General features: G+C 38.0%; 1 protein-coding gene across 3 annotated transcripts in view; it reads right to left on the bottom strand.

The window, feature by feature from the left end:
- Window positions 1–479: 479 nt before the first annotated feature.
- Cpa3 (carboxypeptidase A3) overlaps window positions 480–24720 on the bottom strand; it is a 31635-nt gene continuing 7394 nt past the window's right edge. Inside the window, 8 exon segments of one of the 3 annotated variants that reach the window (NM_019300.1) lie at window positions 480–847; window positions 4443–4527; window positions 12264–12466; window positions 13616–13706; window positions 14941–15051; window positions 16643–16744; window positions 18324–18425; window positions 18531–18633. In NM_019300.1, the coding sequence (NP_062173.1) occupies window positions 660–847; window positions 4443–4527; window positions 12264–12466; window positions 13616–13706; window positions 14941–15051; window positions 16643–16744; window positions 18324–18425; window positions 18531–18633 (985 nt within the window). In that variant the 3' untranslated portion in view covers window positions 480–659. 3 annotated transcript variants of the gene reach the window in all.

The raw sequence follows: 24720 nt of genomic DNA on the forward strand, positions 1-24720 counted from the left end.
TACAGGTTAGATTAAGGTACTTTTCATTTAATGAACATTGTACTGATGGAAACCAGATTGCTTGTTTAAAGCTCAGAAATTTATCTCTCCACAAATTATTTTATTTACTCCATTGTTCTTTGTTATTTTGAAGATACAAACAATGTTCACACCTCTCAGAAAATACGTGTTTGAAAGGTTAATTACATATTTGAAAGTTGAGGACACTTTTTCCTATCATCCGATTGACGAACCATTGATGTAGACTATTAAGGCTAGTTGAGAAATGTTGAGAGCATAGTTTGTTCAAAACAGATGATACCTTTGTAAAGCATCAGAATGCAACTTATTTATTTTTCAGTTTGTTATCATGTGGCATGAAGGAAGTCAATCAGATTCCATAGGAATAATGTTTTCATTCCCAGGCTTACTACATATCATTTCAGAGTATTCAAAATATACGTCTGCAAGGCTAAAATTTTACTTACAAACAAGAGTAATTGGATTTACTTAAAGCTTTATTGTTGTGGGGCTATTGGGAGTAAATAAGAATAAGTAGAAAATAATGCAGGACTTCATGAATAAGAGAAGGATGGATCCAGGTGATGCAGAAGGTTGTCTTTCCAGGGAAAGGCTCCACCCAAGGATTAATTAGCACATTTCAAACCAAGGGCAACTTATTAGGAAGTATGCTTGAGGATATACTTGGCAATAAATTTGACAGAAAGCATGGTTTCTTTACATGTTGGCTTTATCCGAGATTCTGGAAGAAGGAAACCAGATTTTCCTTTATCACGAAGCTCAAAGGCAAATGTGTGTTTGATGCCCAGGTCATAAGCCCAGTCTAAAGAAGAACCTGATGTCTTGTCTGCAAAACAGAATCAATAAATGTTTTATTAGAGGAGAGTACTAAGGCTTTTTTTGTTTTCAAAACATGGGTGTCTCTTGAGAGGCTCTGCCAGAGTCCTACTAATACAGATGACGATGGTTGCAGCTAACCATTGGACTGAACAAGGGGACTCCAATGGAGGAGTTAGAGAAAAGACTGAAGGAGCTGAAGGGGTTTGCAACACCATATGAAGTACAACACTATCAACCAACCAAACCCCACCAGAGACTAAACCACCAACCAATGAGTACACATGGAGGGACCCATGACTCCAGCCGCATATGTAGCAGAGGATGCCATTGTCCAGCATCAATAGAAGGAAAAACCCCTGGTCCTGTGAAGGTTCATTTTCCCAGTGTAGGGAAATGCTAGGGCATTGAAGTTGGAGTGGGTGGGTAGGAGTGGGAACATCCTCATAGAAGCAGGGGAAGAGGGTATGGGAGTCTACAGCTAAAGTTTGCTTTACCTTGTCCACTGCCATCTAGGCAGCCAGTTAGTATCATAATAGATAAGTTCTGCGATTGTGAGAGAGCAGTCATCACTTAAGACACACCTTTTAGGAGCTGACCACACTGCATCCCACAGGACCAGAGATATATTCTTTTAGTTCTCCATGGGACACAGTTGCAGTGGCCTTTTTAAATTTTGGTTTGCTTTCAAGTTTCAAATGACAATGGATTGATTGTCTTCCTAGGGTTCTATTAATACAATTGACTTTTAAGCATTTTTAGGGAACAGATATTTTTCACTCTATTCACACATGTCCTGTACAACGCTGCAGGTAGTTGGACAGTTTGTTGACCTGCTTCACCTGCCCACAGCAACACCATCTTAAACACATCGACACAACAAATTGGAACAGGGAACTGGAATCAGGAAGGTTGAATTCAAAATAAATTTCTCTTATTAAAACAAAAAGCAAGACATGAGAATTTCTGATGTAGAAGACTGGGATCTGACTCAGTGGGTAAAGTGCATGCAGTGCAAACATAGTCCTGTGCACACAGAAAAAAGTCAGACATAGTGGCTCATGTCTGCAATGTCAGTGTTTGGAGGATCCCCAGGGCTTGTTGGTCATCCTGTCTAGACAGATGGTGAGTTTCAGGTCCCATAAGTGACCTTGTCTCAAAAAAAAAGGAAATAAAAAGGGTATAGAACAATAGTGTAAGAAGTTGTCCTCTGGCCTCTTCAAACACAAATGTATATTTATTTTATCTGATATTTAACAGAACTTCCTCCATCGTTTTGATTAGTTTTTACCCTCTTTATTTCAACCTGCCTGTGGAGTTAGATTAGAAATGTTTCATATAGATTGTACATTGACAAATAGCAGTGAGATATCTCAAGTCTTCATATACATTGAATGTCTGATGGAATAAAATTTTTTGATTTATCATTCATCATAATTATTATATTATATATGAATGTATGCATATGTTTCTATTATTTACCAGTCTAACTATCTTCCCTCTACTCTTAGTCTGCTATTCTTCCTTTCTGCATTTCCCAACTGTTTTTTTTCTATTATTTTCTTTGTATTTGGAAAGATTCCTTAAGCAATAATTTAAAGGAAGATCTATAGGTACTAGGTTCTCTGTTTGCTGTGTCTGTTTCCCCCTTTACATATGTTTAGAGTCTAAGCTTAATAATTCTTTTATTTCAGCATCTGAGATTACATTTTTAAAAATCACCATTATTTCAAATGGAAAATAGTCAAACAAATGCCTTTGGATAGGTTAGGACACAAGTTTATAGGGATTAATTCTATTCTTGTTCCATTTTCTGCATTGTGGTGCTAGGGGCTCTGAGAGGCTGACTAACTTATACATATGGTAACTTAGAACTGTAACTCTTTAATTTTTTCCTTTTATTGAAAAATAGATTTTTTTCCTCACATAATATATCCTGATTACATTTTCCTTTCCTTCTACTTTTCCAAGTTTCTATTCACCTCCTCTTTCATTTGGATCCACTCCCGTTCTGTCTCTAGCTAGAAAAAAAAGGCTTCTAAGGGATAATAATAATAAACAAAACAAAACGAGATAAAATAAAACAGAAACTAACACATTGGAGTTGGAGAAGACAAACACAGAAAAAAACCCAAGAGAAGGCACAAGACTCAGAGTTCACACACTCAGTAAGTCTGTAAAAATACTAAACTGGGAGCCACGGTATATACACAGAGGACTAGGGGCAAATTCATTCAGGTGTCTCAGTCTCTGTGAGTTCATGTGAACTTTGCTTTTATGGAGTTAGAGAACCTGCTTCCTTACTGTCCTCCATGCATTCAGGCTTTTACACTGTTTCTGCCTCCTTTTCCACAGTGTTCCCTGAGCCCTGAGGGGAGGGGTTTGATGGAGACATCCTGCTAGCTATAACTATAACTCTTATAGCAATATAAGAGAAGAAATGATCTTCATTCACAGAGTCTTGTCTTTGGCAAAAATACAACTATGTTTTTGTTATTGTTAATTTCTTGACAATAGAAAATCTTGGGGAGTCACAAAAACTCAATAAGGAAAGCAAATACACAGCAGGGAGGACTTTGGTTTTAGTATAACATTGACTTTGCCATTCCTTTGCCATTCTGTGGAAGTGGTAGGTTATACTTGTCCATCTTTTGGGGTGTTTTTGTGATGAGTAATTTAGACCATGAGAATCAAGTGCTGAGCCCAGTGACCAACTTTTGAGTCAATGAACAACTACAGAGAGTGTTCAGAACACAGCCTGAGACTTGGCAAATTATATCCTCCTGTTCTTGTGATTGAGGGTTTATATGAACATATTTATGCTCATTTTAGCTTGTCATCTGTGGCTTCTTTTGAGTTATAATGCCCTAGTTGAGTAGTCAGAGAGCATTCTGGCTTTAAAGTCTAAATAAATAACTGACCTTGTAAAAACTTTTCTGATTCAATGTATAAAGAATAAGAGATAAAAAAGCCAACCAAAGTAAAATCTAAGTAAAACATCAATAATTATAAAGGTCTATAAAATACTGAAGAATTAGAAATGGTGCTGAGAATATAAACAAAATAAGAGAACTCACATCTTACCATTTGCTTTCCTACACTAACACACAGATTCATTTGCCTATTCCAGGAAGAACAGATCAGAAAGACAAGAGGATGAGTCCATGCCTAAATGACTGCAATACACAATCCACAGAGATTAGTTAGATGGCACTACCAGAGTGGAGACATAACCAAAGAAGAGAAAAATTTAACTCAAGTCAAATTGATGAAACCAGATATTGCCTCAATCCTAACGAATTCTTGTTAAGTCTTGTTGAATATGGAATACTGATGTTGGAGAACAGGGAGGTAGATGAATTAAGCTATAAACTTCTATTGATTTAACAATTTGCCTTAATTTTATAGCCTTATAAAAGTTCATTGTAATTGGTTTCAAACACCAGCTCTATCTCAGGAGATAGGCACACTATATGCTTTCGGTTCACATTTAATGCAGAATCCCTTGTAAAAGTTGGAGTTTATAAACTACAAATTTGATACTTTTCCTTATTATTCAACTAAGATTTACAGAAATAGTCACAGTAAATGACAGAAAAACTTACAAATTGTGGATGCTATTGGGCCGTAGATATAACGGGTTTCATATCTACTTGAGAGAACATCAGTGGCAATCCTCGCAACCTTCAGCTGGAGAGGAAAGTAAGAGGGGATTACAGAATGCTGTATGAATAAAATATATTGGAGAGAGAGACCCAACCGCCTGGTCAGGTGGGCAATCCTGAGGCTGCAGAGCGGAAGAGACCACCAACACTGCTCACCCCTGCCCACATCCCTGGCCCAAGAGGAAACTGTATAAGGCCTCTGGGCTCCCGTGGGGGAGGGCCCAGGAGCAGCAGGACACCTGCCTGAGACACCGCCGAAACCTGAAAGAAACAGACCAGATAAACAGTTCTCTGCACCCAAATCCCGTGGGAGGGAGAGCTAAACCTTCAGAGAGGCAGACAAGCCTGGGAAACCAGAAGAGACTGCTCCCTGCACACACATCTCGGACGCCAGAGGAAAAAGCCAAAGACCATCTGGAACCCTGGTGCACTGAAGCTCCCGGAAGGGGCGGCACAGGTCTTCCTGGTTGCTGCCGCTGCAGAGAGCCCCTGGGCAGCACCCCACGAGCGAACTTGAGCCTCAGGACCACAGGTAAGACCAAATTTTCTGCTGCAAGAAAGCTGCCTGGTGAACTCAAGACACAGGCCCACAGGAACAGCTGAAGACCTGTAGAGAGGAAAAACTACACGCCCGAAAGCAGAACACTCTGTCCCCATAACTGACTGAAAGAGAGGAAAACAGGTCTACAGCACTCCTGACACACAGGCTTATAGGACAGTCTAGCCACTGTCAGAAATAGCAGAACAAAGTAATACTAGAGATAATCTGATGGCGAGAGGCAAGCGCAGGAACCCAAGCAACAGAAACCAAGACTACATGCCATCATCGGAGCCCAATTCTCCCACCAAAACAAACATGGAATATCCAAACACACCAGAAAAGCAAGATCTAGTTTCAAAATCATATTTGATCATGATGCTGGAGGACTTCAAGAAAGACATGAACACACTTAGGGAAACACAGGAAAACATTAATAAACAAGTAGAAGCCTACAGAGAGGAATCACAAAAATCCCTGAAAGAATTCCAGGAAAACACAATCAAACAGTTGAAGGAATTAAAAATGGAAATAGAAGCAATCAAGAAAGAACACATGGAAACAACCCTGGATATAGAAAACCAAAAGAAGAGACAAGGAGCTGTAGATACAAGCTTCACCAACAGAATACAAGAGATGGAAGAGAGAATCTCAGGAGCAGAAGATTCCATAGAAATCATTGACTCAACTGTCAAAGATAATGTAAAGTGGAAAAAGCTACTGGTCCAAAACATACAGGAAATCCAGGACTCAATGAGAAGATCAAACCTAAGGATAATAGGTATAGAAGAGAGTGAAGACTCCCAGCTCAAAGGACCAGTAAATATCTTCAACAAAATCATAGAAGAAAACTTCCCTAACCAAAAAAAGAGATACCCATAGACATACAAGAAGCCTACAGAACTCCAAATAGATTGGACCAGAAAAGAAACACCTCCCATCACATAATTGTCAAAACACCAAACGCACAAAATAAAGAAAGAATATTAAAAGCAGTAAGGGAAAAAGGTCAAGTAACATATAAAGGGAGACCTATCAGAATCACACCAGACTTTTCGCCAGAAACTATGAAGGCCAGAAGATCCTGGACTGATGTCATACAGACCCTAAGAGAAAACAAATGCCAGCCCAGGTTACTGTATCCAGCAAAACTCTCAATTAACATTGATGGAGAAACCAAGATATTCCATGACAAAACCAAATTTACACAATATCTTTCTACAAATCCAGCACTACAAAGGATAATAAATGGTAAAGCCCAACATAAGGAGGCAAGCTATACCCTAGAAGAAGCAAGAAACTAACCGTCTTGGCAACAAAACAAAGAGAATGAAAGCACACAAACATAACCTCACATCCAAATATGAATATAAAGGGAAACAATAATCACTATTCCTTAATATCTCTCAATATCAATGGCCTCAACTCCCCAATAAAAAGATATAGATTAACAAACTGGATACACAATGAGGACCCTGCATTCTGCTGCCTACAGGAAACACACCTCAGAGACAAAGACAGACACTACCTCAGAGTGAAAGGCTGGAAAACAACTTTCCAAGCAAATGGTCAGAAGAAGCAAGCTGGAGTAGCCATTCTAATATCAAATAAAATCAATTTCCAACTAAAAGTCATCAAAAAAGATAAGGAAGGACACTTCATATTCATCAAAGGAAAAATCCACCAAGATGAACTCTCAATCCTAAATATCTATGCCCCAAATACAAAGGCACCTACATACGTAAAAGAAACCTTACTAAAGCTCAAAACACACATTGCACCTCACACAATAATAGTGGGAGATTTCAACACCCCACTCTCATCAATGGACAGCTCATGGAAACAGAAATTAAACAGTGATGTCGACAGACTAAGAGAAGTCATGAGCCAAATGGACTTAACGGATATTTATAGAACATTCTATCCTAAAGCAAAAGGATATACCTTCTTCTCAGCTCCTCATGGTACTTTCTCCAAAATTGACCATATAATTGGTCAAAAAACGGGCCTCAACAGGTACAGAAAGATAGAAATAATCCCATGCGTGCTATCGGACCACCACGGCCTAAAACTGGTCTTCAATAACAATAAGGGAAGAATGCCCACATATACGTGGAAATTGAACAATGCTCTACTCAATGATAACCTGGTCAAGGAAGAAATAAAGAAAGAAATTAAAAACTTTTTAGAATTTAATGAAAATGAAGATACAACATACTCAAACTTATGGGACACAATGAAAGCTGTGCTAAGAGGAAAACTCATAGCGCTGAGTGCCTGCAGAAAGAAACAGGAAAGAGCATATGTCAGCAGCTTGACAGCACACCTAAAAGCTCTAGAACAAAAAGAAGCAAATACACCCAGGAGGAGTAGAAGGCAGGAAATAATCAAACTCAGAGCGGAAATCAACCAAGTAGAAACAAAAAGGACCATAGAAAGAATCAACAGAACCAAAAGTTGGTTCTTTGAGAAAATCAACAAGATAGATAAACCCTTAGCCAGACTAACGAGAGGACACAGAGAGTGCGTCCAAATTAACAAAATCAGAAATGAAAAGGGAGACATAACTACAGATTCAGAGGAAATTCAAAAAATCATCAGATCTTACCATAAAAACCTATATTCAACAAAATTTGAAAATCTTCAGGAAATGGACAATTTCCTAGACAGATACCAGGTATCGAAGTTAAATCAGGAACAGATAAACCAGTTAAACAACCCCATAACTCCTAAGGAAATAGAAGCAGTCATTAAAGGTCTCCCAACCAAAAAGAGCCCAGGTCCAGACGGGTTTAGTGCAGAATTCTATCAAACCTTCATAGAAGACCTCATACCAATATTATCCAAACTATTCCACAAAATTGAAACAGATGGAGCCCTACCGAATTCCTTCTACAAAGCCACAATTACTCTTATACATAAACCACACAAAGACACAACAAAGAAAGAGAACTTCAGACCAATTTCCCTTATGAATATCGACGCAAAAATACTCAATAAAATTCTGGCAAACCGAATTCAAGAGCACATCAAAACAATCATCCACCATGATCAAGTAGGCTTCATCCCAGGCATGCAGGGATGGTTTAATATACGGAAAACCATCAACGTGATCCATTATATAAACAAACTGAAAGAACAGAACCACATGATCATTTCATTAGATGCTGAGAAAGCATTTGACAAAATTCAACAACCCTTCATGATAAAAGTCCTGGAAAGAATGGAATTCAAGGCCCATACCTAAACATAGTAAAAGCCATATACAGCAAACCAGTTGCTAACATTAAACTAAATGGAGAGAAACTTGAAGCAATCCCACTAAAATCAGGGACTAGACAAGGCTGCCCACTCTCTCCCTACTTATTCAATATAGTTCTTGAAGTTCTAGCCAGAGCAATCAGACAACAAAAGGAGATCAAGGGGATACAGATCGGAAAAGAAGAGGTCAAAATATCACTATTTGCAGATGACATGATAGTATATTTAAGTGATCCCAAAAGTTCCACCAGAGAACTATTAAAGCTGATAAACAACTTCAGCAAAGTGGCTGGGTATAAAATTAACTCAAATAAATCAGTTGCCTTCCTCTATACAAAAGAGAAACAAGCCGAGAAAGAAATTAGGGAAACGACACCCTTCATAATAGACCCAAATAATATAAAGTACCTCGGTGTGACTTTAACCAAGCAAGTAAAAGATCTGTACAATAAGAACTTCAAGACACTGAGGAAAGAAATTGAAGAAGACCTCAGAAGATGGAAAGATCTCCCATGCTCATGGATTGGCAGGATTAATATAGTAAAAATGGCCATTTTACCAAAAGCAATCTACAGATTCAATGCAATCCCCATCAAAATACCAATCCAATTCTTCAAAGAGTTAGACAGAACAATTTGCAAATTCATCTGGAATAACAAAAAACCCAGGATAGCTAAAGCTATCCTCAACAATAAAAGGACTTCAGGGGGAATCGCTATCCCTGAACTCAAGCAGTATTACAGAGCAATAGTGATGAAAACTGCATGGTATTGGTACAGAGACAGACAGATAGACCAATGGAATAGAATTGAAGACCCAGAAATGAACCCACACACCTATGGTCACTTGATTTTTGACAAAGGAGCCAAAACCATCCAATGGAAAAAAGATAGCATTTTCAGCAAATGGTGCTGGTTCAACTGGAGGGCAACATGTAGAAGAATGCAGATCGATCCATGCTTATCACCCTGTAAAAAGCTTAAGTCCAAGTGGATCAAGGACCTCCACATCAAACCAGACACACTCAAACTAATAGAAGAAAAACTGGGGAAACATCTGGAACACATGGGCACTGGAAAAAATTTCCTGAACAAAACACCAATGGCTTATGCTCTAAGATCAAGAATCGACAAATGGGATCTCATAAAACTGCAAAGCTTCTGTAAGGCAATGGACACTGTGGTTAGGACAAAACGGCAACCAACAGATTGGGAAAAGATCTTTACCAATCCTACAACAGATAGAGGCCTTATATCCAAAATATACAAAGAACTCAAGAAGTTAGACCGCAGGGAAACAAATAACCCTATTAAAAAATGGGGTTCAGAGCTAAACAAAGAATTCACAGCTGAGGAATGCCGAATGGCTGAGAAACACCTAAAGAAATGTTCAACATCTTTAGTCATAAGGGAAATGCAAATCAAAACAACCCTGAGATTTCACCTCACACCAGTGTGATTGGCTAAGTTCAAAAACTCAGGTGACAGCAGATGCTGGCGAGGATGTGGAGAAAGAGGAACACTCCTCCATTGTTGGTGGGATTGCAGACTGGTAAAACCATTCTGGAAATCAGTCTGGAGGTTCCTCAGAAAATTGGACATTGAACTGCCTGAGGATCCAGCTATACCTCTCTTGGGCATATACCCAAAAGATGCCTCAACATATAAAAGAGACACGTGCTCCACTATGTTCATCGCAGCCTTATTTATAATAGCCAGAAACTGGAAAGAACCCAGATGCCCTTCAACAGAGGAATGGATACAGAAAATGTGGTACATCTACACAATGGAATATTACTCAGCTATCAAAATAACGAGTTTAATGAAATTCGTAGGCAAATGGTTGGAACTGGAAAATATCATCCTTAGTGAGCTAACCCAATCACAGAAAGACATACATGGTATGCACTCATTGATAAGTGGCTATTAGCCCAAATGCTTGAATTACCCTAGATCCCTAGAACAAACGAAACTCAAGACGGATGATCAAAATGTGAATGCTTCACTCCTTCTTTAAATGAGGAAAAAGAATACCCTTGGCAGGGAAGGGAGAGGCAAAGATTAAAACAGAGACTTAAGGAACACCCATTCAGAGCCTGCCCCACATGTGGCCCATACATATACAGCCACCCAATTAGACAAGATGGATGAAGCAAAGAAGTGCAGACCGACAGGATCCGGATGTAGATCGCTCCTGAGAGACACAGCCAGAATACAGGAAATACAGAGGCGAATCCCAGCAGCAAACCACTGAACTGAGAATAGGTCCCCTATTGAAGGAATCAGAGAAAGAACTGGAAGAGCTTGAAGGGGCTCAAGACCCCAAAAGTACAACAATGCCAAGCAACCAGAGCTTCCAGGGACTAAGTCACTACCTAAAGACTATACATGGACTGACCCTGGACTCTGACCTCATAGGTAGCAATGAATATCCTAGTAAGAGCACCAGTGGAAGGGGAAGCCCTGGGTCCTGCTAAGACTGAACCCCCAGTGAACTAGTCTTTGGGGGGAGGGCGGCAATGTGGGGAGGGTTGGTAGGGGAACACCCATAAGGAAGGGGAGGGGGGAGGGGGATGTTTCCCCGGAAATCGGGAAAGGGAATAACACTCGAAATGTATATAAGAAATACTCAAGTTAATAAAAAAAAAAGAAAAAAAGAAAACTCTGAAAAAAATAAAATACAGTCTCAAAATAAAAAAAATATATATTTACTATGAGTTAAAAATCAATTTTACAGGTTATTTAGTACTTGAAAATCAAAGTAAGATAAATGGCTAGGCAAAAACATTGTCAAACTGCAATATATCAGTTACATGGAATTATATTGTGTTCTCTCTCTCTGTACCCTTTCTATTTCAAAAAGGTTGAGGATTTATTTTATGTATTTGAATGTTTGAATTTCTTGCCTACATGGATGCACTAGCACCACATGGGTGCCTGGTGCCCATGGTGGTCATAAGAGGGTAACAGACTCCCTGGAACTGAAATTACAGATGGCTGTGAGACACCACATGGGAATAAAACACCAGTTATCAGCAAAAACAAGTGCTCTACATAGCAAAATCATCTTTCCAGCATGGTGTGTCCTTTCTTTTGGATTCTAGACTTGGGAAGCTGAGACAGATGGATGGTGAGTGTGAGGTGAGGCTGGGTCACATGGTGAGTTCAAGGCTACCCTGAACTACATAGTAAGACCCTCACCCACTCAGAGCCTGCCCCACACGTGGCCCATACATATACAGCCACCAAACTAGATAAGATGGATGAAGCAAAGAAGTGTAGGCCGACAGGAACCGGATGTAGATCTCTCCTGAGAGACACAGCCAGAATACAACAAATACAGAGGCGAATGCCATCATTGAACCCTGAACTGAGAACGGGACCCCCGTTGAAGGAATCAGAGAAAGGACTGAAAGAACTTGAAGGGGCTGGAGACCCCATATGAACAACAATGTCATCCAACCAAAGCTTCCAGGGACTAAGCCACTACCCAAAGACTATACATGGACTGACCCTGGATTCCAACTGCATACGTAGCAATGAATATCCTAGTAAGAGCACCAGTGGAAGGGGAAGCCCTTGGTCCTACCAAGACTGAACCCCCAGTGAATGTGATTGTTGTGGGGAGGGTGGTAATGGGGGGAGGATGGGGAGGGGAACACCCATAGACAAGGGGAGGGGGAGGGGTTAGGAGGATGTTGGCCCGGAACCTGAAAAGGGGAATAACAATCAAAATGTAAATAAGAAATACTCAGGTTAATAAAGAAGCAAAGAAACAAACTGAAGCCAGTTCAGCATACCTTAAAGGTAATATATATATATATATATATATATATATATATATATATATATATATATATATATATATGAGAGAGAGAGAGAGAGAGAGAGAGAGGAGAGAGAGAGAGAGAGAGAGTCAATGGGTGCCAATGTACACACCATAGATTTTTTTTTGTTACATACCAGGTCCTGGTGGTTGGGTGGCAGTTTGATTGTGTAGCCATAAGGAAATAACAGCATCTGAGAGTAGGAATGGAAGGTGATATAAGCCTTGATTGAGTTCAGATGACTTCGAATGAAGTTAGTGACAGCTTTTGTCTCTTTCTCGGACTCTGGTGCAGGTCCCCTGTAGACACTGAGGCATGGGTTGTCGGTGTTTGGGGAAGCTACAGAAGAAATGTGGATGGCATCAGAATGTGCTGTCTACTAGCTCCTCTTCTGCCTCTTCTGACGTGGGTTCACTTGATGCTTAAAACATCAGGTGTCTCCTGTTACAGTCACTAGAGGCTTTGTGCGCATATGTGCACAGACTGTCTGAGGGAGAATTCTTAGCCTAATTTGCCCTCTTTTTCTAGGTCATAGAAAAACACATCACGGGGGCTAAAGAGATGGCTGAGAGGTTGAGAGCACTGACTGCTTTTCCAGCAGGTCCTGAGTTCAATTCCCAGCAACCACATGGTGGCTCATAATCATCAATGATGAGATCGGGTGCCCTCTTCTGTCATGCAAGCATACATGCAGGGAGAACATTGTATACATAAATAAATAAATAAATAAATAAATAAATAAATAAATAAATAAATAAATAAATAAATATTAAAAAATGAGAAAGAAAAACAGACCACAATCATCTCATGCTTTAAAGCCAGATTCACACCATTTCACAGCCTGGACTCTTGAAGAACTGGTATAAATCACCTGTCTTGAGACTGAATTTCTTCAGTTTCTTTCAGGAGAGTCAGTTTTAGCTGCTGCTATTTCAACATTTCTTATAGTAGAATAGAGTTAAAAGATGTGGTGTCCTTTTAAAACCCAAATTGGACAAAGAAGAAATGCACAAATTGGGAAAGAGGTGGGGTCTCCCCAAACGTCTGTAATGTAAAGTTGCGTTTGTGTAGAAATGGAAGTAGCAGATAGACGATAGTTATTGTATTAAACGTTTTCACTGCCTGCTGTCCCAAATGTTTCTTTGTTAAGCATCTGCAGAATTACTACATATACAAATAATTGGCTGTAACCACTGCTATTTCTCAACTTCTAGAAAGAGGAAGGATCCACGATCGCTCAGGTTACCTGACTTTTGTACATTTTTAATGTTCTGTAAGTGGTAGCTTGATAGACACATACCATCTCCCTACTTCTTCCCACAGAAAACCTTCATAACCTTCCTAGGCTATTGATAATTATGTTCTATTTAGCAGATAAGGAAGTCTGCACTCAGGAGATCTCTATTTTTGCTGAAATAAGTATGTGGTCTATTTAAACTCAAAGTCTAAATGTAAAGCCAATTTCTTGACACCAAATCTGTAACTCACAGTCCCATGAGACATCGAAGTTCCTGTTGAGGTCAGTGCCAATGCAGGTTGAATTTGGGTTCTTGGAACGGTTTTTTCTCCACATTCGATCCTGCCAGAAGGGACAAGAGAGTGTGTACACATGGTCAGTTGCCATTTTCCATCCTTACTGCCTCAGATTCTTTTTGTACTTGTCTACAAGTTTATTTGAAATCTCTGTAGCTAATTCAAGCTCCTTTATTGTCAAGGAAAGTTGTTTTTCTACAATTTGTAATATTTCCAGATACATAGTTTTAATCTTAATGTTTTTATCATGGATGAAAATTTCAATAAGTTTAAAAATGGTTGATTAGGAGAATCAATGACCCAGCTAGAGTGCTGAGGCAGGAGCAGGTGGGTGGATGGGTGAGCGAGCACCCTCATAGAAGCAGGGGGATGGGGGAGAGTATAGGGAGTTTGTGGGGTGGTGGAAGGAAAACTGGGAAGGGAGCTAAGATTTGAAATGTAAATAAATAAAATAATCAATAGAAAGTTTTTTTGTATTAGAAAATGACCATTACATGCATCAAAAAGCAAGAAAATGTTCATATTATTTTAATGTCACTTGTGTGATTAGAACATCAGAATTGATCAATGAACGGAACATAAGAAACATGGGCATGCTCATCCTGAGTAGGGCTCAGCCCTAAGGGGGATGTTTGTAATCGTATCTTTCCCTCCAGGCTGAGGGACCTATGGGGAAAAGAGATAGGGAAGATTGTGAAGAGCCAGAGGTGGTAGGTGAGTTCCAGGTAATAGTGTTTTTTAGATAAAACAGGGCAGATACACATGTGAAGTCACAGTGATATGACATCATACACCAAATCTGCACAAGCTCAAGCCAGACAAAAATTTCAGCATTGGGTAGAGAGGTGGGCATGAAGTCCATGCCTAACTGAGGAGCTACTGACATTTTGTTGCTACTGGGAGAGAGAGAATACGTTTTCTTTAGAGAGTGATGCAGTATTTCAAGCACTCTGGGCAAGCCCCATGGTCAACAATAGTTAGCTAACAAAAGCAGGAATCTTTTTTTTTTTTTTAAAGACAGAGAAAATGTGAAGTTGGGTAAGTAGGAAGGTGGGGGTGGATATGGGACTTTTGGAAAGGGGAACGATTAAGATCAAAATATACTGTATAAAATTCTAAGAGATTAAATAAAGTTTATTTTAAAAAATAGAAAAATACATTTTTCTGAATGGGGAATCAAGTAGTTACCCAAACATTAAACCTAATAAGCAACAATAAATGTGCTTTAAAGCCACTGGCTAATATATTACTTAAGTGCAGCAACTGTATGTAGAGCATACCTTTGTCCATGACCAAATGTATCCATCTACATTGAATACGGGCAGAACATAAAAATTCATCCGGTCCAAAAGTTTGGTCATGATTTTATTTTTTCCATAACTCTTGGCTGCCTGGAGGGGATAGAAAGTTGGGCTATTATGGAGAAAGCTAGATCCTATGAACCATAGCTACCACTGTTTAAGTTGTTTCCAAGGTTAAATGATTTAAAATAAATGACCCATGTAGATTTCAGGAAAAACCCACATATTAAACACAGGAACTTGAACTGAAGTAGACATTATTTAAAGGTTCACTGAACTATCAAGACATAAAGCTGCCAGACATAACCTGTTTAACCAGATCCACAGAAGAAACAGAGCCAAGTGGAAATTAATAGCACCAAGTACTTGAGTTCATTCTTTCATGCCCAGAGAGATATATAGATTATCCCTGAGCACAGGGAGATAGGAGCATTGGAGAGTGTTCATGAATAGTTATACAAATGACTGAAGAGGAGAGCCTTTATAATTCTGTGCATTCACCCTAAATTCTTGTGCATACTAAACATGTTCTTTACTGCTGGGCCATGATTTCAACCAAAGAAACCAATATGTGTTCCTGTGTGCCCGTGTGCCCATGTGCACCTGTGTGTGAAGGTCAGAGGTGACAGAAGCTTAGATGACTCCCTTAATTTCTCTTTATTCTCACTGACCCCAGAGCTTGACATCTGGCTAGAGTAGCTGCCAGCAGGCCTCAGGGATCTTTGCCATTTGCCAGTCCCTTGCCTCTGCTAGGATTACAGGCATGTGCTCTGCCCAGAATTTTTGCATAGATGCTGAGGGCTGAATTCAGGTCCTAATGCTTGTGTCCTTAGCACTTTACTGACTCAGCCATCTCTCCCACCTCAGAAAATTAATAAAACCCTTGGTAGTGGTATACGCCTCTGAGCAATTACAACTCTCTGGGTTCAGTTTTTAGCAATCATAAGATAAAAATTTAAATGTCACAAATTTAGAGATTGACCTGTCAGTTCTTCTATTTTCTGGCATAAATTCCTCTAATTATCTGAGCTTTCTGTGGCTATCAAAATTCTCAAAAGCAAAGCAAAGCAAAACAAAACAAAACCCCTTCCCATTCTTGGAAAATTCCTCTTAGAAACACCTGTATTATAAACAAAATATGTGTGTGTTTGTGTGTGTGTGTGTGTGTGTGTGTGTGTGTGTGTGTGAGTGATTTGAGAGTGTATAAATGTATATGTTTATGTATGTGTGAGAGAGAGAAAGGGGGGAGGGAGCCAGGAGGGAGGGAGACAAGAGGGAGGGAGGGAGGGAGACAGGGAGGAAATTAGTAGGAAAACCTTAAATTCATGTATGACCAGTTAAATGTCAAGCAAAATTAAATGTTTATTTCTGAGTTAGTCAAATGAAATTTACTTTGTAGTTTGCAATATGAAAGGGGATTCAAGTTTTACCTATTTAACTACAGGATAATAGTCAGTTGCTTTCATGTAAACTCTTGGGTGGAGTTTACAGAGTTTGAAGGAAGATATAATTTCTATAAAAACTGCAAGAATGAATAAAACTCAGGTCTTGTATTGCTGCCAGAGGTAAATGTAGGCTTCTCTAACTAGGTGGAGTGCTTCACAGTTGGGAAGGGGTGTTGTCAGTCAGTCAGGCATTGGAGACTGGTCAGAGAGATGTTGGTTGTGATTGGTTCACTTACCTGATAGACAAACCACTGACAGAAAGCTGGGGAAACCCATTCACGAGCATGGATGCCACAGTCCATAAAGATAGCCTTTCTTTCTCCATCTTTTCTCCCAATCTATTAAAATAAGAGATTACATTGTACTAGCTCAAATATTAGTCCATTGTCAATCAATAGTTCATTTTCTCAAGCAATTGTTTTCCTGTCTCTTGTCGAACCTGAGCAGTGCTAGTGCAGACTACCCCAGGGAAGACGATGGCAGCTATCCTGTCTACTCATGATGCATCTGCTGTTACAGGATATGTTTTCAAGAAAATCTCCAAGGTTCAGAGCTGCTTTTAGGGTTTTTAAAAAACAAACAAACAAAACTACAAACAAAACAGAAAACAACACTGTCTGGGGCTGGAGAGATAGCTCAGCCGTTAAAGTACTTGCTGCTCTTGCAGAGGGCCCGAGTTCTGATCACAGTGCCCATATCTAATGGCTCACAACTGCTCGGAACTCCAGCTTCAAGGCAACCAATTTCCTCCTTTTGCCTTCTTAGGTACTCACTCACATGTAGACATCCATATGCATGCATGCATGCATGCATACATACATACATACATACATATATACATACATACATGCACACATACATACAAATACATCCTTTATAAATAAAATACATCTTCACAAAACATAATCTAATTCCAGTGAGAAGGCTCATTTGATAATGGCACTTGTTGATTGAATTCAGACTTTAGGACCCACATGATAAAAAGGAGAGAACAGACAATTTAAGTTGTTCTTAGAAATTCATATGTGTCATGCCATGCATGTAACTGCACACACACACACACACACACACACACACACACACACACACACACACACACACACACTTAAATAAAAACAATAAAAAATTTAAAACCCACCACCTGTTCTTGGACAGGAGGCCACGTGAATCCCAGAACTCCTGAATTTTAGGTCAGCTTGTAGCAAACTAAAGTCTGCATCAAAAAATATCCAATTTCCCTCAAAAATAAAATAGCAATAAACTTTATTGTCTTTCTTACTCCAACATTAATGTTCTGTGTTGAGATATGAATTATAATGCTAGTTTGTACACAGGAAATATTTAGCCTGGAATGAGGCTTGGTGTGGTATGTAGACTGTTGTTTGAAAGGCTTTTGTTTTAAATGGAGTTCAGATTTTGTCTGGGTGGTTGAAAACCACCAGTGAATATTCACTAAGTGAATAGAGGCATAAGATGTGAATGCCTTCCCAATTATTAATGAGGTGCTCAGGGAGCAGGATCTTGGGGTGTACAGAACCTGACAATGCATTAACTCTGAGCTCTGGCACATAAACTGCTGCTCTGGTGTGACTAACGCATGTACGACAGTTAACTCTTCGGGACTTTCATTCACCAGATTCATTCCATTTCAATGGACTTGAAAGGAGTGCATACACAGCTACACTGCAAACTGAGTTATAACACAGCTATCCCGTGAAATAGGTTTGCTCAGCTTGCAACCTCCAGCAGGTACTTGTTTATTTTTTAATAATATGTTCTTAAATTGATATTCAGAATTTAAATATTCCAAAAATAATGTGTTTTGAAATTCCAAATTAAGCTTAGCTACCACAAAATGACTTTCTTGTTCATGTTTTGAAATAGCAAGTGAATTACTGGATCTTCAATGATTTTTACCTTGAGAACATATAATGGATTATCTTCAACAGTTGATCCAATTTTAATCCTTGAAACCATTTCAGGATGTTTTTCTACCATTTTTTCAGTCCAAGAAACAATCTTAAGAACAAAATCAAATTTGAAGAATTAAAATAAAGGAAACTTGCATAACAACCAAGGAAGGGAGTGATTTACAAACATGATAATAGACATTGTATAGCCTACCTTGTTCCAGTCATTGTATTTTGCATAACTGTGCCTGCCTGCGATTTCCTCTTTCACATCAAACTGTTTGTCTATCTCTTCTTGTAGGTCATTTATCAGAATTCTGTTTGACAGAAGAATGATAAAATACACTTATCACAGGAAAATTTTATCATAAGAAAGAGGACATTTTATCTTTCATTTGCAGGAAAATGACCTTTCCTTTCCTTTATCTGAAATAAAGTCCACTTCCTCAATTCTCTGCCCTTGGCATCTCCATTGGATGACTTCTGCCACCCCATCTATTTGAGCTATGCTGAACTTCATGACGGCTTTGAACTCATATTGCTACCCAGAACTTTAAACAGCTTTCTCCAGAAGTAGAGATTGTAGTAAATGTACATTATGCATGAAAATTTGAAGAGTCTGTATGTAATATATTTCACCAATACATCTTATATTGGTTACATGATTAAATAATAGCATTTAACATTTAGTTAAATAAAATTGATTATATTCATGACCTTTTCCTTTACAGTACAATAGCAGCATGTTTGAAATCATAAACTGACCCATAGTTTTTATCACTATAATGTTCTTATACTTTCCCAAAGCAAACACGTGAATACCCGTATCACAGGCAGCAGTGCACAAATGTACAGAATGGAATTGCATGACTTTAGCGTATGATGCTTGGGATGAAGCTTGAATAACAATGATTGTAAAACAACCAGTGACTTAGAACTTAGCATAAACCAAGTATTTCTCTAAGCTTTTAAGTACATTAAGTTACTTTTTCTTCATAAGAAATGTTTTAAACTTCATTATACTGATTAAACTTTACCTACGTTGTGTTTAAACACCTTGTCTAATGATAGAGGTAGAATATGGCTAGGGTGCTTTAGAGAGGGTGAAGAGTCAAGAAAAGTTATGAGGAGGGTGACACTGCTGGTGTCAAAAGTTTACACCTCCACTTTCAATCTTCACCTCTTCTTGAGTCAACCCATTTCACCATTTCAAGATCTCACAGACTGGAGAATAACTGGCTACCTGAGGTCTGCCTAGGTTTAATTTTCAGCTTTGATCCCTATCCTAGACCTCTCCCAAACACATCAAACTTCCTACCCTTCATTTTTTTCTTCTACTCTGTCCTAAATTTGGTTAATATGGGCCAGATTCTGTTTCATATACATTTTTAATCCTGCCAATATTATTACCACTTAACCAGTGAGGAAATTATCACCCAGAAAGACTATATATTTATAATTTGTAACTTTTTAACATTTGTTTGTTTATTTTGTGTGAGTGCTCAGGTCAAGGGCAACTTACCAGGGTCAGTTCTCTTCTCCCATTTGGACTTCTGGGACCAGACTCAGACAGACTCATCAGTGAACTCCTTCACTCACCCACCCACAATGTAGTCCTGTAGCTAAAATGTCTTTGTATTTGGAGTTAGGGATTAGAATCCGGGATGCTTCAGCTTTGTTTCAAATGTGCAGTTTAATATGCACAGATATTTGAATGCATTTTTGCTTATTTGTCAATTACTACCCAGGTTCATGAACTTGTTTTGAAATTCCTGTAGTAGAAACTGTCCTTACATATGATAAATTTCAATGATGGGGGTATGCCACCTTCATGTTCTTATTTTCAAAAACAATTTGTTAGAATAATTTAAGAAAATAAAATCATCAGAAAAGTGGTTTCTTGATAGAAATTTCGATATTAAACTATGGATAAGTTTGAGAAGAGTTTTGTTAAAATCAGACTAACTTGTATTGATACTTCAGCAGAATTTTATATATTTTGATTACCATTTCATGTATTTTAAACTAGTCTTGTAAGTGGCATTCTCTCTAGTAAACTTTTACATTGGTTATTATTCATATGGAATATATTTGCTTTGGTTACATTTATCTTAATGGCTTTAAACTTTTATTGACATTTTACTTTTAAATACTAATTATATATTCAGATATATATATCCAAGTGTACTTATTTTCTCTTTGAGTAACTGCATCTTCTTCTTTAGACTTACTATTTACTATTTCTATTTCTTTGCTTTATTGTGTTGATTAAGTTGTCAAAACATAGCAAATAATAGAACTAGAAGAGGGCATTCTTCTTTTTAAAACATTTCTCCTCTTGATAGAAAAACCTATTTCTCATGAGCAAACAGGATGTTGAATGACACTTGGGATTGATATAATTGAGTCTACTTAGATGGCCTTTATATTATTGCTCACTAAGGCAAAGTTGCACTGATGTCTATTACTGATTCCTGAGTGTATTAAATACTATATTACAGCTATAGAAGATTTAGAAGTGTTTCATTTTGCTTCTTTTACATAGTCTTAAAATCCATGGTTAACATAAAAGGGATAGATAGAATGAATTACTGGGAAATGACTTGCTTAAAAACAAACCATATTGGGTCAACCTATTTGACAACAGGACATAGTGAGCACATTGTCCTAGATGTTGGTTCACATGGTCCAACACATCTTGGTAGTTATTGTAGCCTATGAGGACTTCACTCTCTAACAACACATTATGAAAATCATGATTAAAATGACAATGTTTTCTTAATGAACTAATCAATATATTCTATTCTAAGACACAGGGAGTGGCTCATTAGGATAGAAACATTTCAAACAATATTTAAAAGAACAAATTGAAAACTTTTGGAAATGATCTTCATGTCTGGATTATGTTATTTCTTGTTAAATCTATTAAAAGACAGTGTTCTGCTTTTGCTGATGAGATGACATTTTCCTTTTGTTAGCAGCAAACCCTGAATTCAGGAAGGTGCTATATGTTTTTTTTAAAATGTGCTCTGTAATCATTTAGTAATCATCTGCAATCATTTACTTAGTGATCTAATAAAATAACACCAGCTTATGTTCAAATGCTTTTGATTCTGAACTCTAGTTTTCTGCTTGATGCTAAATGTGACCTTGAGCAGTTTAAGTATTTTTCTGATCCTCATTTTTCTCCCTTTTGTAATGGGACCAAATATATCACCCAAGATTTTGAAGATCTGTGAATAGGTGGTGAGATGTCCTCAATATTCCTTAGTTATCCAGTGAATCTAGAGCAGTGGAGGTGAATTTCATAGTTGATAACCACTGTACAGAGTTAATACACTTTAACTAAATTTTATTATCTGTAGTCATGTGACTCAGTGATCTATACCTCTTACACACACGATTTCTTATGAGAAGTTGAACCTTATATCAAAGAGAATTTTTAGACTTAACACTGGTTGATTTGGCTTTCATGATAGCAACAGCAAAAATTAAAACTATGTAAGTGGCAAATCAGTCTTTACACAAATGTATGACAATACCAGACGATTGGTGATATGGACTACAAGTTAAGCCTTTTACTGGGAATTATGACCTAGTGGCAGATGTAATTTTTTTTTGAGCCCTTCTACTAGCTTGAAGCCAGGTTTAGCAGAGGGAATCAAGTTACTTCTCTCAAATATTATTTCCTAGATTCATCTACTTTGTTTGAAAAGTATTCTAATTCTAAATGAAGAAAAATGATAAGTAATGATGTATTACTGTGGATTTAATAATATACATAGGTGATGTTTATCAAGTCTTTATTTTGTATCAGATACTGTGCTTATATCTTGTCAACGTTATCAGCAACAGTGGTTGTGCACTATTATTACTTCTTATATATAGGGTTCTGGAGGACCTTAAATCTATTTCAATACTGCCATAACCTAAAGCACTTGATTGAAAATTTGAACCTACAATGTCTGACTCTGTTGACATTGTCAGAACCATTGCATAATAGTGCCTTAGTTTTTAGGATGAGAGCTTTGTGCAAGGCCATTGGGTCATAGTCTTCATTGCTTTTAGAAATTTTGGTCAGGTTTTCCAGTCCTCCCTTTCCCTTGGAAGTTTTGTTTTTCAAAGTCAGTGAGCCTCCACTTGGTTCTGAGAAGGGGCCAGATGGACTTCAATTTTAAGGCTACTTTTAGAGTTATCAGAGAAAGATTAGAGGGCTGGAGAGATGGCTCAGCAGTTGGGAGCACCAGAGGTCCTGAGTTCAATTCCCGGCAACCACATGGTGGCTCACAACCATCTGTAAAGAGATCCGATTCCCCTTTCTGGTGTATCTGAAGACAGTTACAGTGTACTTATATATAATAAATGAATAAATCTTTAAAAAAAGAAAGATTAGAGAAGTATGGGCAAGTGTTTCACTGCTATGAGCATGAGTATGCATGTATGCATCTGTGTGTTCCTATGTGTATGTGTATGCATGTGTGTCTGTGTGCATGTGTGTGTGAGAGAGATGGCATCATTGTTGGGTGTTTTGTACAATTGGTCTGGACTCTTGGTGCTCATGTTATAGCAGACCTATTTTAAAAATATGTTTTTAGGTTTCTTCACAATTGAATTTGACAATCTCCTAATTGGGTTACCATGGGTATTAAACTCTGGATTTGCTGACATAGATTCCTTAATGTCTGTGGCATATCATATATTGAAAATAAACATTATGGCATTAGACTTGTTCTCTAGAGGGAGGAAGAATATCTAATAGAAGCCTTCAGTTCTCTGTTGCACTGAATGTATTTGTGTGTGTGTGTGTGTGTGTGTGTGTGTGTGTGTGAGGGCTCATATACTCATGCATATAAATGGCCTTTCCTCCTGAGCTAATAAAAGGAACCAGCCATACAGAACCAGTCTCTCCTCAAGGAAACCGTGTGAAGTAGCTCCCTTTATTAACCCTATTTTAAATAGTGCCAAACACCTGATTGGGATGAGCCTGAATGCAAGCAGCTTTGATTCAGAATCGTTCCCCCTTCACACCTACCACACTCTTCTGTTTTTGTTTGTTTTAGTTTAGTTTAGTTTAGTTTTGTTTTTCCCATGATCAATACATCTTTAGTTCTTGCAGTCAAGCTCACAATCTTGTTATATGCTTGAGCAGATAATGTGTAGAAGTGTCTGCAGAGCAGGAAGAGAAATGAATGAACTAGTATACAGAGTAAATCGTTAGCTTTAACTGATTGAAACAATCATCAACAGGGTGGATGCAGAGCGTGAATTTTATGTGTATGAACATTATTAGGTAATCAACCGTTGACCTAGAGTGTTGAATGTTACTGTGTGAGTTTGTACATTTTAACTTGCATTTCCATGTAATCTTGGGTAGTTCTTACTAGCATTTTATTCTATTGTACCATTTGAGTTTTATTGTATTAACAGCTGATTTCTAAATTAATTTTTATGAATAACTTTATTTTCCAACTTTAACTTTTGATCAAAGAAAAGGCAATCTCAATATGAAAAAGTCATAAAATCACTCAGAGTTTTAAGAGTTGAGTTGAAATGGTGTGTATACCCCTGATACCCCGTCCAGTATGTGCATTTTCCTTCCAATACCCATGTGCCAGTCTCTTTGGGATTGTTAGTATATACTCATTATTTGTGTTTTAGATTTTGCTTTTTATAATTGTATAAAAGTATAAATAACAAGGAACTAAGCATGTATGGTACTTTAAAATCAAGTCTACTTTAGTAGCTGAATTTTCTGAAAATTAATAGCTATTAGGTATTGATCCTTTAAACTGAATAATGGTTTGTGTGTGCACTGTTTAACAAAGAGTGCTTAAGTGAATTATCTTATCAAGCTAGCTTCTATGGTCTTGTTGGCCTGGTGTCTTGAACAAAAGTTGACATTTTTTGTTCTAGAACTCTCTTCTGTGACTAACACCAAGAAATGCACATAATTCACATGCAAATAAATTATGTCCTTGAATGTAGAGTTTTAAATGGTTTTTGTCTTTACAGATCACCTTCTATATTTACATTTGTGAGGAAGGTATTTAATCACATGACTTTCCCATGTCTATAGCTAAATTGAGACACTTTCTAGAAACCCAGTCATAGATAGATAAGTCTATAAATAGTGTCACATTTTGCTTCTTGATGCAGGAAGCAAGAAACTATCTGGGATGAAGTGACATTTGTGAGGATCTCATTCACACCTCTATAGAGTCAGGACTATTTCAGATGAGAGAGGCCTGGAGGACCCAAGAGGAGAAAGACAGGCATCTGATTAAATGTGTGGTGTTGGCCCCTTGCCTCAGTCTTCCACTGATTCACTTGGCTGTCTAAGGTCATGTCAAGCATTGCGCTATTCATCTCCATTAGAATGGTAATAAGGAAAATGGAAGTCTTCA

Source organism: Rattus norvegicus, chromosome 2 (genome assembly GCF_036323735.1).
Source record: "Rattus norvegicus strain BN/NHsdMcwi chromosome 2, GRCr8, whole genome shotgun sequence".
In the NCBI taxonomy this organism is placed as follows: Eukaryota; Metazoa; Chordata; class Mammalia; order Rodentia; family Muridae; genus Rattus; species Rattus norvegicus.